Below are 17575 nucleotides of genomic sequence, written 5' to 3'. Positions count from 1 at the left end.
TATTTTCTGCCTGCTTGGCAAGTTTTAGTTGTATCCGTTTATATTTAGTAGATGTCACTGTTGTATCCATCGATTTATAGTGTAAGTCTTTGCTGCCTTCTTGCAAGCCGTGTGCAACCACAACAGACTGGATGCAGCAAGATACAACTTTTGGGGCAAATGGCAATAAAGGTATAGCTTTGATTTTGGTGATTGAACGATATCATCCGTTATTCAATGTCAATAGTTAAAGGTAGGGATGTGGAGAGTAAGTGTCCTCAAAATTTTCTCTTAAGTATGTGTTAACAATTTGAAACTGGCAGCACGGCGGCGCAGTGGTTAGCGCTTTCGCGGCACAGTTCATGTCATGGGAACCTGTCGTGGGTTCAAATCCAGCTCCAGACTTTCTGTGCGGAGTTTGTATGTTCTCCCCGTGCTTGGTGGGTTTCCTCCGGGCACTCCGGTTTCCTCCCACATTCCAAAGACATGCATTTCAGGTGAATTGGCCGGTCCAAATCGTCCCTAGGTGTGAATGAGCGAATGAGTTGTCTGTCCCTGTGTGCCCTGCGATTGGCTGGCAACCAGTTCAGGGTGTCCCCTGCCCACTGCCCGATTAATGCTGGGATGGGCTCCAGCCCCCCCGCGACCCTACTGAGGATAAGCGGTACGGCTAATGAGATGAGTTAACAATTTGAAACTGAGTTTAAAGAGCCTCTGTGCTTTATTTTCCATTGTGCTTATCTGCTTTAATTTTACTTTTAATAGGCCTGTTTGGGGCGGAACAAACCCCCACAAATAGGTGAAAAAAGTTTGAGCGCATCTAAGAAATGCATGCAAATCATCTGTTATTCTGCCATTATCTCCTGGCTTAAAATCATAATTGCAGCCTTAAGTTTTCAAATGCTGCATCCCACCTTTAAATGCAGAAACGATATTTATTTGCCTTGTTAGTTTCAAAGCTCCCAAAAATTAACTTCAAGATTCGTTGTAGTGATGCAAGGCAGATGTGACGCTGGATTTTCATTTTTTTCCTGCTGTTCTCTTCTCTACTACACCGAAGAGAAAAGAAATGACTGGTTTGAAATTTTCTTCCTTTGTTTCTTTCTTGCTCTTGTTCTTTTTTTCTTGCTCTCCTTTTAAGCTCTTCTTTTCTCTTTCTTCATCCTTCAATTTCTTCCTCCTTCTTGTTTCTTTCTCTTGCTCTTTTTTCCCCTTCATTCCTTCTCTCTTCTTTTGATCTTTCTTCTCTCTTCCTTCCTTTTTTCTCTCTTCTTTTTGTCATTTCTTTCATTCTCTCTTCCTATGGTTCTGTCTCTCTTCCTTTTGTCCTGTCTCTCTCGCTTCCACTATTTTTCCAGCCCTGCCTTTCTTTAGTTCTCTTGCTGTTTTTCTCTTTCTCCCTTCCAACCTGCAGCCCTTTGAGACACCTTGTGATTAAGAGCTATACAAATAACCATGACTTGACTTGGTATAACGGCGGCCTCTTAAACCTAGCCAAAACGAGACTAGTTCGGGTTTTTCGTCGAATCTCACCATTACCAGGTGGAGTCAAAATAAAGAAAAGGAGATATTTGTTTTTCCAATTCCAAGCAATGTCTTGCTAATGATCGCTAGTTCATTTCTGTCTTCGCTGGCGTGCACCACATGAGCAAAACGGAAAAGACTGACACATTAGGATGTCCACGTTTTATTAAACTGCTGCCGCGGTAACGAAATGGAGTATTAAACTTTCGACGAGAAACAAAGAGCAGCCTTATCCTATTGTTAGCTGCAAGCAAAAGCAAACCATCAATCAATCAATCAATCAAACAAATGTGCTTCTTAAATCAAGGACTTTAGTTTGCAGCATGAATCTTGTACCAAAACAATATTCGCTATACCTCTCTCTTCTTCGTCAACCCCCCCAAAAATAAGTTACTCAAACGCATATAATGCAAGTATATACAGATATTGAAACAAAAAATGGAGGAACAGGCTTCCTATTTCATTCTTTTCAAAAAACTTCATTTCAGTAGCTGCACACAAATCGCCATGGGAACAGGCTCAAACAAATCAAACTGCATGGTAGACTGATGACGTACCGCTCGGGAATATTTCTATATCGAACTCCAAATGGAAGGAAATTTTGTCTTTAATCACCAGCTCAAACTTCTTCTAATTTGAAGAAATGAATACCTTCGGGATTTCACATGCAGTACATTTGTGAATACTTAAATAAGATGATTTTAGTAGTATTTTGATCCCGAGTGTCATTAGTGGTTTGACATTTCCTATGGTAATGTGTGACATACAGTATGTGCCTTACAGTAGTTAAGCAAAGGTTAAGGAACTTAATTAGCAAGATAGCACTTGGCAGGAGCTAATCGTGTATTCTAGCTTCTTCTGCATATAATAATCTCATAAAATAAATAATAGTCAGACTTTTTGTCAATATTAGCCCAAATTGGAAGAGCTCTGCAAAATGAGATGGATGTAGTGTACCGTATTTTTCGCACCCCACCAAAAATAGTCTGTAGATTTAATTCCATGCGCCTACTGCTGTATCCATTGCACACTCTTACGGTATATATTAGTGCAATGATTGATCCAAAATCGGGAAAAATTGAGTGCAACACTTAACCTAACCTCTAGACCACTCATGATACAGATGACACTTGAAAAGGCATAGGAATTTCTCATGACCACACTATTTTTACTCACTGTGCCAGAAACGAATGTCAGAATGGAGAAAACAGAAAGTCGTCCCAATAGATAAAAACACAAACGTGAATGACAAGAAAACCAAAGCTGTGGTGTATCTGATGATGAATCAGACTTAGCGTTGATTTATATTCTCTAACATTACTTTCTGGCACCGTGAGTTAAAACAGTGAGATCATGAGATAAAATCCAATGCCTTTAAAGCGTCATCTGTATCACTAACGGTGGGTAAGTTCCGGCTCTCTCATTAACGTGACCCGGGTTTGAATCCCAGCCAGCGATTTTCAAATGAGCCATCATTTCACAAATACTGCAGTTTTTCGTATAACCTTGTGTCGTAATGAACACGTTTGAATACCGTATGTGTTTCCGATCTTCCAAAGTATTTTGCAGTAGCTAAATCGCACTGGTTAAGAATCTGCACTTTTGAATTTCTGGCTACTTTGGTTTACGTGCGCCTTATATTGCGTAAAATAGGGTATTATGAATATTGGTTTACGGTTGGGCGCTGCACTGATGAAACCGAAATACCGTATTTCAAGTGTGTAATTAACATTTTTACCGTAATAGATTATCATATTTGGGCAGTGACTAATCAATCGAGAAAGACGGGAATCAAACCAGATGAAGGCACCAGGTCACTACCACTAGACTACTAGGGCTTTATAAGAAAAGGGAAATGAATTACACTTTATCTCATCACCACACTATTTATAGTTACGGTGCCACGTAACACAACGCTTTTTTGAAATAAACTTTCTGGCTGAACTATTTCCCATAATGCACCGTTGTTTACTGTGTATTGGTGTTTGACAGTTTCGGGACAATTTTGTTAGTAATAATGTTCAATATAAAAAAGTGTTGTAGTGACAATTGTTGTAAAACTATTGTGGATTTTTATAATGGATTTCCTTTGATGTTTATAAGCCTAGGAATCTAGGGGTTGTAATCTGGTCCCATCGTAATCTGGAATAAAACCCCCATGTCATATTCTGATCAATCCTTGCTTAGACATGGCAATGTACTACGGATTCGCATTGAGACAATAAACAACACAAGGTTTGCGATCTACGATGCTTAACCTCAGATGAGAAAAAGTGATTTGCTTTTTGATATCGATATCTAAACTTAAGTAAGAAGTGCACGTTTTAGACGAGCGAATAAATACGGTAAGTCGAATTGGACCAAAATATCTTCTACCATCCAAGCGTTCCCTTTTTAGCGTCATTATTCCTCTTTTAGCCGCTCGCTCGAGCGCTTTCCTTCCTCCATTCGACTTTGCGTTGCTCTCCGCTTCCCGCCGCCGCAAACTTCTTCAGCACTTCCCTCCCGAAGGTCTCCATCTCGTCCTCCAGCGCGCTGTCCTCCGGGGCGTCCCCCTCCACCATGTCTTCCAGAATATCCGCCACGTCCTTGGCGAACTTGCGGAAATCGATGCGATCGTGCACGAAGACGCCGTCCCGGAAGAACTCCGCGGCCAGCTTTCGGAGCTCGTCTCTTTTGGACGGGTCCACGCCGGCCTGCTCGGCCTTGGCCAGGTAAGCGTGGAGGACGGATTCGAACTGAGGGAAGGTGACGGGTCGGAGCCCCTGGGCTTGGGCGCAGGCCTCCTGGGAGTGGCAGTGATGCGGTTCTTTGGGTTTCCTGTGGAGCCGCTTCCTCTGCCGGGTCCAGTAGTCTGCGGATTCCGCCGAAGACTGCTGCGTGTTCCTCTCGGCCCACACGTTCTCGTCGCGGTGGAAACTGTTGAATTTGTGCTTGTGCAAGTTGGATTTGTCACCTTTGGACTCTCTGCTGTCCTCTTTCCTCTTTGGTCCCTCTCCGTTTTTCCTGCTCTCCTTATCACCTTTTCCATGATGTTTCCTGTCATCATTCTTAGCTTGTTTTCTGGCATCCTCCACATGTTTCCTCTCCAATTCTTTTTCACCATTGCTGCCCTTCAACTTTTTCTCTTTGCCATGCTCCTCAAAGCTATCTTTTTTCGTCCACTTGTCCTTCATCTTGTGCGGCTCACCTTCACCTTTTCTCCATTCCCCCTCTCTTTCTCTCCATTGCTTCTCATGTTTGTCTTTTTTCCATTCTTTCCTCTCCATCTTCTCGAATCTCTCCTTCTTGTCTTCTTGCTCCTTCCATGTCTTCCCCTCGTCCCCTCTCCTTTCCTTTTTCCAGTCTTTCTCCTCCTTACGCTTTCCTTCCTCTTCCTTTCCATGATCCCATTTTCCACTTTCAGCCTCTTTTCTGTCACCGTCTTTGCGGTCTTTCCGTTCAGATTTCTTGCCGTTTTTCTGTTCACCCATATCGTGCTTATTCTTCTTTTCCTTTTCAAATTTGCCGTTCTGTTTTCCATCTGCCGGTTGACCACTTGGAGGCACTGCAGGTCAAAGAACAGCAGAAAGGAATTAAAACTCCTTTTTATGATCCTACTACTCATGATCATTTATGTAGCCCTTAATCACATCTACGGGCTGTACATATTACAGACTACTACTGCACCATCCCATTTTCCTGTACGTTGTCCCTGCACACCGGTCAACTTACTCATAGTGGACCTCAAAGTTTGAAGTTCTTGCTGGAGCGACGACAGAGTCTCCAACTCCCTCTTCAGCCTTTGGTTTTCTTCCTCCAAACCAGGGAGAGAGTCCACTTTAGACTTCAACTTGGCGTTTTCTTCCTGCACTCGTAACTGCTCCATTTTTCCCTCAGCTGCTTGACCCTCAGCTGCTCTAAGCTCTTCTTGATGCGCCTGAACGAGAAAAGTCATGTCACAAATGGGATCACGAGAGGTATCGTCGAACATGTCACACTGCATAATCTGATAAACAAATCTATGTTTGCTTAACTTGGAACGCCTGTTAAGCAAGTTTGAAAATGTTGGACCTCCACAAGTTATAGCTCCGTTTTTTCTGCTTCTTGAACATTTCATTTTTTGAGAAGGTTGAAAAAAAAAAATGAAAAAAAATACAAACCAAGAATGTTTTTACTACAAGCAAATGAGTGTTTCGTTGGATATACTTATATTTCTTATTTCGGTTTCCCGGTTCTAAATGATACGTTGAATGCAGTGTGGTTTGAAAACTACGGAAGCAATACCGTTCCCAAAATTGAAAACCGAACCATGCAAACATTGACTGGCGGTTTTGGCAAGGCATATGGGTAAATCCAGCACATACCATTTGGATGAGCTGTTACTTTTTGAGTAGCAGCCCATTTCGATAGACCAACTTTGTAATTATGACTCTCTAAAAGTTCTTGGGGAGAAAAACACACACACGTAGAAGACACACCTGAAGCTGAGCTTGCAACATTGAGATTTGCTGGTCTCCTTGGGCTAGTTTGGTCAGAAGCTCAGAGTTCTCCGCATCAACGGGGGGACGAGATTCCGGATGAAGCCACTCCTTTGAAAAATACAAAGACATACTTTCGCATAAATTCAAAATCAGTTCTGAAACCGGAAAATTCTGAAAATGCATCTATCTAATCTAATCTTATCTAGTTTCGAAATCCCAAATTGTGTGTTCGTGTTAGTATGTAATCGAGGTTGTCTGATTAACGTGGGGGCGATTATCAGCATGAATATTTGGGAATTTGACAGATATCGGCGTTTTTCAACAGCCCAATTATTCAGGCTCAAATGGAAGTGCTGGGCTATCTACTTGAGCGAGGTTGTTGAGGCCATGGTTTGTGGAAAAAGCATCAGGGAGGGTCTAAGAGCACGCATCTCCAGAGCAGCTTGTACACGAAAGGAGATAATTAATCGATTTTGTTGTTATTTGTTGGGGTGCCTTGACAAGAAACCTAGCTAAAGACACTCCCAGAAGCCTAAAGTACTACTGTGTAAATCTAAACGAAAATTGGTTCAGCCATTTCAAAACCTATAAGCCACATATGAATACACACACACATGCAAATCGAGATTTATAAAATAGTCTAGACGAGATTAGTGGAACTTCAATCAAACATGCGATAGTCAGAGAATTTTTACAAGGAACTTTGAAATGGTACTTATAAGTTTCTTCTGTTCTGTACTTCTCTACTGGACTTATGCAAAGGTGATTGCTTAGGGTACCAGTTCATCGTTTTGACTGTGATGCACTCTTTGTGTCAATGTTACTATTGGCCAGTAATGTTGCTCTTCTTTGATACCCACACCCTTTCGAGCGGGTCTGCTTTTGTTTTCTATTAGTTTCAATTTAGAAAGGATCTGTGGTCTCTGCAGCCCTTTGAGACTCTATGTGATTAAGGGCTATACAAATAAACATGACTTGACTTGAGTGTGTGATTGATAGCGTCAAAAGTGTAGTTAACTTGTTTTGGAGAGGCACCTTCAGGTGGAGACCGATATATTAGCTCTTATCATATTATTAGTTTGTCAATCAAGCGTGTGTGTTTGTTATTGAAACAGAGCATAAAAAGGAAACTCAAGTGGAAGGCAACGTGATTGGCTGTTACCATAACATTAGTTTGTCAATCTGGCTCCAAAATAGGAGTGCCCAGACTTTTCAATTAATTTTAATTAAAGTTAGTTTTTGGTTGAAGTAAAAAGTTATTTTAAAATTCTTATTTATTTAATTTAAACGTGTAATTTTAATTTATAACAAGTATACTTGTATGTTCCTTTTTGCATTATTGAAAATGTCTTACACTTCTTAAGCTTTTACAGCAAATAAATATTGGCTCCAAATATCAGTTATCGGCCCCCCTCTCAATACTAATATTCTGAATCATCCCTGAAAAACCCATATCACTGGATCCTTAGTATGTGACTTATAGGCTTCGAAATGGCTGAACCGATTATGAGGAAAATTTACAGAGTTGTGGCCAAGGCTTCTGTGAGTGTCTTTAGCTATATTTCGTGTCAAGGCAACCCCCCTAAATACCAACAAAAATATAAATATAACCCGGCAACGCCTGGTCATTCTGCTTGTTTATATATTTATATATTTTTTTAATTCAAATGGAAGCAATGGCTCACCTGTTTTCCAGGTTCTTCTGAATCTCTAGTCTCCCTTGTACTGTAGCCGCTCTCTGCAAATCATTACACATAGTTAACAATGGATATCTTCAAATATCCATAAATGAAGAGAAACAATTTGAATAAAAGTTAAAGAAGCATTAGTTTAGCATCTATTATAATGAGCTACTTGCTTAAAAATACTTGATACGGCAGTGAGTCTGTGAGTGACAAAAACCCAGCCTACCTTCATCCATTTCCATAAAGACACCTGAAGAAATATCAAATGTTATCTACCGGTTTCCAACATGGGCTGAAAACCACCTGTGCCCACTTACCTGAGAACAAGATGGTCCCAAGTGCGACCAAGACAACAGCCCCCAGGATGCATTTGTTAAGAGAGAACATGCCCTCATCCTCCTTCTGCTGTGGTAGCTGGAATTCTTCTTCTTCTTCTTCTCCTTCCTCTTCCTCATCTATCCGCCCGATACGCTCCAGAGAAGCCAGCAGGCGCTTTCTCTCGGACTCCGTGTCCTCGGCCTGGCCTTCATCCCAGCTCTGCTGCTCTGAGGATTCTGGAGGGAGTTAAATACTGTTTACATTTCACATGCTGACATGTAGACCAAAAGCCATACAAACAGAATAATAAAAGATCCAACTTGGATATGTGATCGAACACTAAATTGAACATAGTCTCGCAATTGTCTTGTAATAACTGTGGAGTGAAGCGTGTACCAAAGTACAAAAAACAACAATTACACGGCTTGTAAATTCATTTCTATCAAGGTCAAAGAGCTTAGGGAAAGAGGTTGTGTTTCTGAATCTAATGTGATTTATAAAAAAGGCATATAAATAAACATTTTTTTCACAATTTTTAATTACCATACATAGTGTCGGTCCCGTGGATTAGCAATGTAGTTTACCGAAGGATTAGGTAAAAAGCAAATGTCTCATTAGACTATAGCCCAAGTAATAAACATCTGAAGTATTTATCACAGGTACCAGATTGCAGATAATGCTTTATCAAACAACAGCAAAGCGAAGCAACCAGACAGCAGTATTGGCATCAATTTTAAGCAGACTTGTTGTGAAACACGGCAACAATTTCAAGTATTTACAAGCCCTTTTCCCAAAATGTAAACATCTTTAATATTTGAAAACAACATTAAAATTCAAGCATTTTCAATGATTCACAAGCAACCGTACGAGCCCTGTATCTGAAATAATTGTTCTTCGCGAAATCAACGAATGTCCTTCTACTGATTACAAAAAATAAAAAGACTAGAAAGAATGCTTTGGAAACAGCTAGCAATAAAGGAGTTTAAGATGACCTCACATATTGTAATGATAATCATATTTTCTTCACTCTCCTTAATACCATATATGTCTTGTTTCTAAATACAAATGCACCTGTCATGCTGGCTAGCGTTCAGAAAAATAACTTTTTCTCGCTTTCAGGTTATACCTTTGTTTTTAGAAAGAAGGTCAGACTCCTCCCCTTCTTCTTTAATATCTTCCTCTAACTTTCCATGATGGCCTTCTTCTTGTTGTGTCAGCTCCTCGCCTCCCAGAGTCTCTGTGCTCATCAGCGAGCCCGAGGGCTCATCCGGGGAGGGGGCAACGTGGCTCAAGGAGTCGGAGAAGGTGTCAGGTGCAACCTCAGATTGGATGTCGCCGGAAGGAATGAGGGTTTCTGTGACAGATGAGGGCCCCGATAGAGGATCTTCCGTGTTGAAGTTTTCACATGGGTCTGCCTTGCTCTCTTCGCCATCCTGATTAAAAACAATAGGGACATCCAAATTCTTTAGTATTAACTTCAACAAAGTTAGATGCGAAAAGAGACAAAACTAGAAAAAGTCAGATTTTATATACAATTTTATTCTCACCATTGGCAAATATTGGACTATAAAAGGCTTGTGGTTATTGTATTTATTTGTGTACAATATAACTTGTGTGTGTATAAAGCGTACCCCTAATTTATGATCAATCTAAGAATTGTAAGCGGCAAACGTTGTTGAATATGCGCGGCCATGATTACAATCATTTATTGACACTATCAAAATCGAATTTACGATCATTTTTAAACGTCCTTCAAAGTCTGATTCACCAGCAGAGAGTTATTTCTCTCGTCATGATTTTTTTTATTTTTCTTCCAACTTTCAGGACCACTTTCTGTTTTCACCATTCTCCAACATTGGTTTACAATACATGGAATTTTCGTCTAGCTCAGGGTGGGCAACCCAAAATGTTGAAAGCGCCGTACTGGAGCAAAAACAAAGAAATACAACTGTCTGGAGCCGCAAATATTAAAAGCTTTATACAAGCCTTTTAATGAATGCATCATGTGCTGTCTGTATCTATATTAGCCAAATATCAAAATGACTAAGTTTAAAGCAGCCCATCCTGAAGAAAATGATGCACCATGTGAATACCCTATTGTAGGATACCTTCTCAAATTTAACGTCATTGCAATAATAATGAATTGCAGTATGTTTCAATTCTTTGATGAAATTAAAGAAATGCAATAAAAAAAATCATTTTCGAAATGTCATTTTCACGATTTGAAAAACAACAAAATGGAACGTGCCCCTTATCTGGGCAACAAAAAGACTGCGCTAAAATGTAACATGCATTTATATAAAAAAGCATACTTTTGATAAAGTAAATAAAATCTCAATAATGCAGTTTAAGTTTGATTTCTGTGCGATTGTCAAAAAAAAACAGTGCATGGGTTAAACACAGCAACAGCATCTTATCTCTCTTATCTCATCCTTGGGCCTGAGCAACAAAACATACATAATATCCCCAAGTGTCAATCAAAAAAATCAAAATATATACTGACAAAAAATCAGAAATCACTTCATAAAAACAGCTACTTTGTTACTAAAAAGTGCTTAAAACACCTGTTTAATGTGACTTATGTATTGAAAAGAGTGCAGGATTAAATTGTGACCACTTTAAAAGGGTTCGAACAGGAAAGTCGGGAGAGAGGATCCAAATGAAGGAGCCGATTTTCTGCTCGTCTCATAGTTATGGAGTAAGACCCGAAGTTAAAATGTGATATTTATTCTACACATTTTTACAGCTTTGGAAAACTTAAGTTTGTGTTATGTCTGTCCCCTTACAGAAAACATATTAAAGAAAAATATTTCCCTCTTTTTCCATTCGTAAACATTTTTGGAAAAGTACCAGGGAGCCACTCCGCAGCACTAAAGGACCGAATGCAGCTCTGGAGCCGCACGTAGCCGACCCCGCGCCTAGCTGCTTGATTTCTGTGAATTCAGCATGATTGGCAACTTTGAGCTTAAAAGAAGTGTCATATGCAGAATGTTTCCCCTTTGCAGTCTGAGTTGCAATGTAACGGGTATCGATATGGCATTAAAAAAATGAAGATAACGGAACCGAAGCTTTATAACCCCAGATATTGCGATATTGGTAATCAATATGGACAAGGCAAGGAAAGAAACCAAGAAAAGCATAGAGTATTAATTTTAAAACATCCACATAAGTGATTTGGATATTGTTCCCAAAAATAAAGCGAAAGTGTCTAGTGGGTCGAGAGATGTGATTGCATTCAATGTTTTGCGATTGTTGTCAGCGATATTTCCGACTGATCAATCAGTGCTCGAATACGGTTTTATACCACCGTAAGACTTCGTGAACAATGCGCACACAAACTTTTGAGTTTTTAAGGTTAAAAGAAAGTGCGTTATACACAAATAAACCCAGTACCTATGGGGAAGCATGTGAACATATTCATTTTGCTACCATTTCATTGATGCTACACTTAGCATTGAAAAAATGTTTAAAAAGGAAAATTATATGTAGTCTTTGCATTATGACGGTATGACATGCAAGTTGAAGTGAAGCTAAAAACAGACCTCATGCATGCTTTTTGGTGACTTTATGCTGAAGAATATATTCCAATTCTGATTTATACTTGGGGCCATTCAACTTGACAAGTCCTGTCACTGTATTTGCTCAAAACAATGATGCTGTCTGACCTTGTGTTCCTCCACCGAGAGACTTGATGAAGATTCTGCACTTTCTGGCTGGCTTCTTGGCTCGCCAGCTGCTTCATCGTTAAAAGAAAGAAAAGAAAGTCATCTGAGACTGTACTTCAAACATCTTTTAAAATGTATTCCTGTTAAGGACGCAACCAATGCCATGACATTATTCTGTCACTGAACAATGGTCACAAGAGCATAAAAAGTAACCTTGTGTATGATGCTTTGTCTTTTCCTCAAGAGGCCTCACAGTTTCAGCAACAGTCGCCTGTGAATAAATACACATAAAATACGGTCACGCATTGATTTGAATATGTCTCATCTGGAAACCTGCCTTTTGACTCAAACTGATGATTACAGATAAGTGTGAGAGTGAAAAGACTACAGCATAATCAGCTGACCTAAAATGAAGTGTAACTGGGTCAAGTAGTTTCTCCACATAGTATAAAAACTGCTTTTTGATTGAGGCCGTGCTTGAGAGTACCTCAGGACTGACGATGGTCCAGCTGCTATTGGTGCCGTTGCCGCCAGACATGGCGCCTCCCTTCTGAAACTTACACAAACATACATCATAACCAAGGGCCCTCTGCTGGAAATAACAGCCCAATTATCTCTCAGTATGCTACCTGAGAAGGGAAAAAGTAGAAATGATTGTACTTTTAAGGAGCTGAAGTTAAAAAGGAACGGAAGAAGTAAAACAGGCAGCCCACCTGCTGAATCCAGCAACCGCTGTGCACAGCGGGGTTCTCAGAAAAAGTGTGGTGAGAAAAAAAGAGACTGCTCTTTCTAGATCTAAAAGTATTCTTGACTAATTGATGTGAAATAGAAAAAGTGGATGAAAAACTAACACAGAGCTGTACTTGACCGTTTAAAATACATTTCTGATCGAAAGCTTTCAATATTTACATGGTATTGTCCAACATTAACATGACAGTGCCAAAGTTTAGACACATTTACATTCTCTGATAAGACACACAATATTTGAATACTTCCCCTGTGGCCTCACCCAGCTCTGTCAACAATAAAGAGCTACTGTCACCAATTTGCAGTACATGAGCGTATGCGCACAGGAAGTGGTTTTCCCAGGGGCCATTCAGTTTTCCTATTAGTAGTTTGTGGCAGTTGTGGGAGTTCAGTCACCCTGGCTTTTTGACAAACAGGGGGAAATGTTTTGGCCAGGGTTTGGGTAACCAAGGCTGGCCTGCACTGCAAAGAAAACCGAATGGGCCCAATTGGTATTGCGGCACCACTTGGCTTTTCGTTGATGTGGGCAAAGCGAAGTTGCGACGATAGAAAAGGGCAAAAATAAAGTTGGACTATGTTTTGCTGGATTGCTGGAGAACCTGCCATTACATTTAACTTAACACTTAAGCAATAAAAAGCTAGAATATTATAGAATAAATACATTTAATTATGGAAATAAAAGAGCTTTACACTAAACTTAACTCAAACTTGGAGTACCCCTGAGTTACTTTTTTCATTTTATCTGTGGCTGATCACTTTTAAGTTGCAAAAACAAGGCTACCCACTGGCAGACACAACCACACCTTTAATGACCAAACTCTTTCAGATGTCGTGGAGATGGTCCTGGTGAGAACCTGGGGACGAATTACATCAACTTAAAATGTTGTCTTTCATGAGATTTAACACAAACCTCTCTGCTTATTTAGCTTAGTGTCATTGCAAGTCATGAATTGTTCCAACTTGGTTCCCCACAACTACACAAATCTCAGAGTTACACAAACAGAAGGGTAGGGGTTTTTTCCCCACAAGAAAAGTGTACGGTTTGATTACGAAGCATGAGAGTTGGAGTTACCAAATTTGTGAGCTGCATCGTTGTTGTTATGGACTTTTTTTACAAGCTTGATGAGTCCTTGCTGTCATGCACTTCCTGGACAAATTTGAACATATTACCTACTGTGTTCTTTTATTGATCTTCACTATGTCTTGTATACTGTTATCCAATGCTAAATCGATTGCACCCTGGTAATCCTAGAAGGGGAATTACCACTTGTGAGGTCCCTTCTCAAGGTTTCTTATTTTCCTCGTGCTGAGGTTTTGAGTTTTTCCTTGCCCGCATGTTGGTTTAAGATCAGGGGATGGTGTTATGGTAACCTGTTTAGTCCTTTGAGACATCTTATGATCAAGGGCAAAAAAAAAAAATGTGACTTGACTTTTAACCCAGGATTTTGAGTGACATGGAAGACAAAACGTAGTTATCTTAAAGGTGGGTGGCGTAGTTTGAGGTGTCTTTAAAAAGTTAAAAAATGTTCTCTATTAATTATGTGTTAACAATACACAACTGAGTTCAAAAACACTTTATTCATATTTTTATTTCCACCACGCTTATCTGCTTTTATCTAACTTTAACTCCGGCCGTGGATTGCATTATGCTGGAGAAAAAGACATGGGGGGATAAGGGCAGGAGAGTGATTGAATGCGCATGATCGCAGTTTTCTTTTATTCCAGGATAAAAATGGTGAGAGTAAGAAAAGGACTGTTTCAAAGCAGTACAAATGCCAACCCAAAACCCCAAAAGATGAGTGTGTCTAAGAATTTCACATAGATAGATAGATAGATACTTTATTCATCCCCTAAGGGAAATTCACATTTCCAGCAGCATCCCTGAGCTGAGAACAATACAATAATAAAGCCAAAAGAATACAATATACAGATACCCAGTGTGACGTGCAAATGCCCACTTTAGCATGTTATATAGAGTAACTAAATAGTGCTACACAGAACACATAATGCAGTAAGATTCGGTAATATCCAATGTAGGTGGTGTGGTTTAATGTGGGCCTTTACTCTGCCGGGTGGAGTTAAAGAGCCTCATGGCATGAGGAAGAAAAGATCTCTTCAGTCTGTCCGTAGTACAAGACAGTGACAGCAGTCTGTCACTGAAACTGCTCTTCTGTCCGGAGATAATGCTGTGAAGCGGATGCGATGGATTGTCCATGATTGACCTCAGCTTTTTCAGTGCCTGTCTCTCAGCTACTGTTGTTAGGCATACTTGCATCTTTAACATTTGGATCCATAAGTTGACATTTGAGAATATGTGAACATAATTTTTTCTATATATTAAAAATTAATACTTAAAAGAATTTCATCAGTCGCGGAAAAGTGGATAGATAATTGGTAAATGGTCTGCATTTATATTGCGCTTTTCAAGTCAATGAAGACCTCCCAAAGCGCTTTACAATGTGCTTCACACTTACCCATTCAAACACACACACAAACCAATAACGCCCATGCAGCCATGCAAGGCGCCGACCTGCTTTATTGGGGGCATTAGGGATTCAGTATCTTGCCCAAGGACACTTCAACATATCCCTAAAATTAAAAAATAAACTTCAGGAGTTGAGTTTCCTTGACATTTGCTTTTTGCAAAATGAAAAAACAACAAAGTTTGCTGCAAATATTGACCCCTGTTTGGTACTGATCCCCTTGACTAACCTGCCCTGGTTCCAACTGAAAAATATACAAACAATATTATGCTGCCGCTACAAGGCATAAATATAGATAATATATTTACGTCTTGGTTAGCAATATTTGCGCAACTAAATTATACCCCTTTAGAAATCATTGTATAAAAGTTCAAGCGGAATGTAATCGAGACACTTGTTAAAACAATAAGATACGCGGTTGCCTATTTTTGACAAACAGTTGAAGTTATCACAACCTGCTTTTTCCCTGTACTGACACATTTCCTTTCCGTGTTCTCAAATTTAGGTCTCTTCTCCCACGAGAACCTAGCCTGAGGTCCGAGGAGCATTGTGGAGCATATAGTGGGACGGCTTACATAGATAATCGCTAAATATAGCTGCCTGAAGATTGACTGGAGACAGGAGCGAGGGAAAGCATGCAGCACAGCAAAAGACAGCTGGATTACGCCAAAGATTTACCAGCTGCTGGCTTTCAACTCTTTTCGGTTTATGTCGCGTAGGAAGTCCTGATTTTCAGTTTTACAATGTTGTAACGAGCATAGTTAAAGCAGTGTAAATCTTGAACAATTTAAGCATATGAGGAAGAGGAAAATACCAAAAAAGGTCAGGAAAAAGACCGTGGATGAGGCACCATTTTGGCTACAACAACGTGGGTCTTATTGCTTTTCTTAACAATTTGTTCAACATGAATTATTGGAAATTCCACTGTCATGTCCATAGAGATATTTTTAGCAGTACCGTAAACAGTTCTAAGTAATGCTGCCATGAGAATATACACAAAAACAGCCAGAGATGCCTTCTCTGTGGTTTGGAAGGACACTTTCCATCCCGGACAGTCCATGTCTGTTGCCCTTAGGTACACGATTCAGGAACATCCAGTCAAAAGCTAAACAGATTAAAAAATATATTCTACCCTAATGCAATGATCAGCCACAATGCTACAAAAATAAAACACTGTTAAACCATGCTTTCGATGGGGGCTGTGCAACAACAGCATTATTCAGTTCTTCATATTGATTTTAATATTATTTATTTTTATACGATTACCCTTAATTTATTATTTTGCACTGACGTATTTTATTTTATTGTAAAATATCTTGCAGAATAGTTTTTAATTTCGTTGTGCATCTGCTACAATGACAATAAATTATATTCGGTTCTGTTGGTAGTATACAAACAAAATGCATGGACTTGCTCTCTCATATCTTTCAGATTTAATTTCCCCCTATGTTCCAGTCCGGAGCCTTCGCTCTGAAAATGCTGGTCTACTAGTGATCCCAAGAGCCAAGAAGAGATCCGCAGGTTCAAGAGTGTTGTCCACTCAGGCCCCAATGCTGTGGAATGCTTTGCCCTCTGAGATTCAATTGGCAACCTCAGTGTAACTGTTTAAATCTAGGCTCAAAACACACCTCATGTAGGTTTTAGATCTACTCTATAGCATATGAATAACCTATATTTTATGTTCACAATATCTGTGTATTATTTGCTATTGCAACATCCATTGCAGCCTTGTCATCCTGGAAGGGGGATTACCTCCTGTGCGGTCCGTTCTCAAGGTTTCTTCATTTTCCTCATGTTGAGGTTTTTGAGTTTTTCCTTGCCCTCATGTAGGTTTTAAATCAGGGGCTGGTGTCTTCATACTCTGTAGTTTGCAATAGTATGTGCAGCCCTTTGAGACTCCTTGTGATTAAGGGCTATACAAATAAACACGACTTGACTACTTAAATCCAAAAAAGAGCCTTACTGTTGTTTTTTTACTGACCCTATTTGTAACACCTTTTAGGTCACCTTGCCTCCCTTTATTTGAACAACTTCTTATTTGTTACATTGTAATGACAGAAAATATAGGGGGATTTTGTCAAGTTTGAGTACTTTCTGTAAAGTCTCGCGAGAATTGGCCGTATGCCGCGTGAGATTTGACGAGTTTTCTAATTGGACTTGAGCATCACGCATAAACCAGAAGTAAACGCTAAAGGCTATTTAAACTGAAATAAATGTTGTTGAGACCAAATTTATCGAAGTTAAACAACCAACACACGCTTATAATGAATACGTTTACGCCCTCAACAAAATAAATTGTATGGTTTAAGAAGCTAAACCTGACCGTATGTCAAGGAAGAGTCAATAGCAAACAAATACGAAGTAACGACTACGAGTAACGCATTAACTGACTTTGTAGTTAGTATTCCCGCCCCAACTCAGAGTATTTTTATCTTACCTTCCTTTACTTTCACTCGACTTTATGACTTTATTCAAGAGGTGTTAATTCCGAGATAGTCGTCTGTCTTCTTCTCCATCCAACTTGAGAACTGTTAGTCAGAACGGAAGAACGTGCCTTCCTCAAACGCACCAACCCTCACGCCCTCTCGTCCAATCAGAAGCGAGATTGGATTATGTCCCGCCTACTTTTCTTGGTCAGACCAATAGCAGCTCGTCTTCGCACAACCTGTGTTTGGGGACTTTTTCATCAGGTTGATTGACGTATGGCAGCT

General features: G+C 39.8%; 1 protein-coding gene across 8 annotated transcripts; it reads right to left on the bottom strand.

Annotated features, from left to right (window-relative positions):
* Window positions 1-2051: 2051 nt before the first annotated feature.
* Window positions 2052-17437, bottom strand: pbxip1b (pre-B-cell leukemia homeobox interacting protein 1b). 8 transcript variants are annotated; one of them, XM_088327446.1, is made up of 12 exons: window positions 17302-17433; window positions 13185-13235; window positions 12122-12190; window positions 11848-11905; window positions 11635-11705; window positions 9096-9402; window positions 7969-8205; window positions 7878-7901; window positions 7652-7704; window positions 5964-6074; window positions 5218-5422; window positions 2052-5050 (listed from the first exon to the last, which is right to left on the bottom strand). In XM_088327446.1, exons 3-12 carry the CDS (start codon window positions 12170-12172, stop codon window positions 3918-3920), a joined length of 2250 nt encoding a protein of 749 aa, XP_088183572.1. In that variant the 5' UTR covers window positions 12173-12190; window positions 13185-13235; window positions 17302-17433; the 3' UTR covers window positions 2052-3917. The 8 variants fall into 8 exon arrangements, with proteins under 8 accessions (XP_088183572.1, XP_088183576.1, XP_088183574.1 ...); XM_088327450.1 differs by having other exon boundaries at window positions 11635-11702; XM_088327448.1 differs by having other exon boundaries at window positions 12122-12184.
* Window positions 17438-17575: the final 138 nt, after the last annotated feature.

The sequence above is a fragment of the Urocampus carinirostris genome, chromosome 2 (genome assembly GCF_059441175.1).
Source record: "Urocampus carinirostris isolate Australia breed hairy pipefish chromosome 2, RoL_Ucar_1.0, whole genome shotgun sequence".
NCBI classification, from domain to species: domain Eukaryota; kingdom Metazoa; phylum Chordata; class Actinopteri; order Syngnathiformes; family Syngnathidae; genus Urocampus; species Urocampus carinirostris.
The sequence above is the reverse complement of the archived record's forward strand: the minus strand, read 5'-3'. Positions and strand labels throughout refer to the sequence as shown.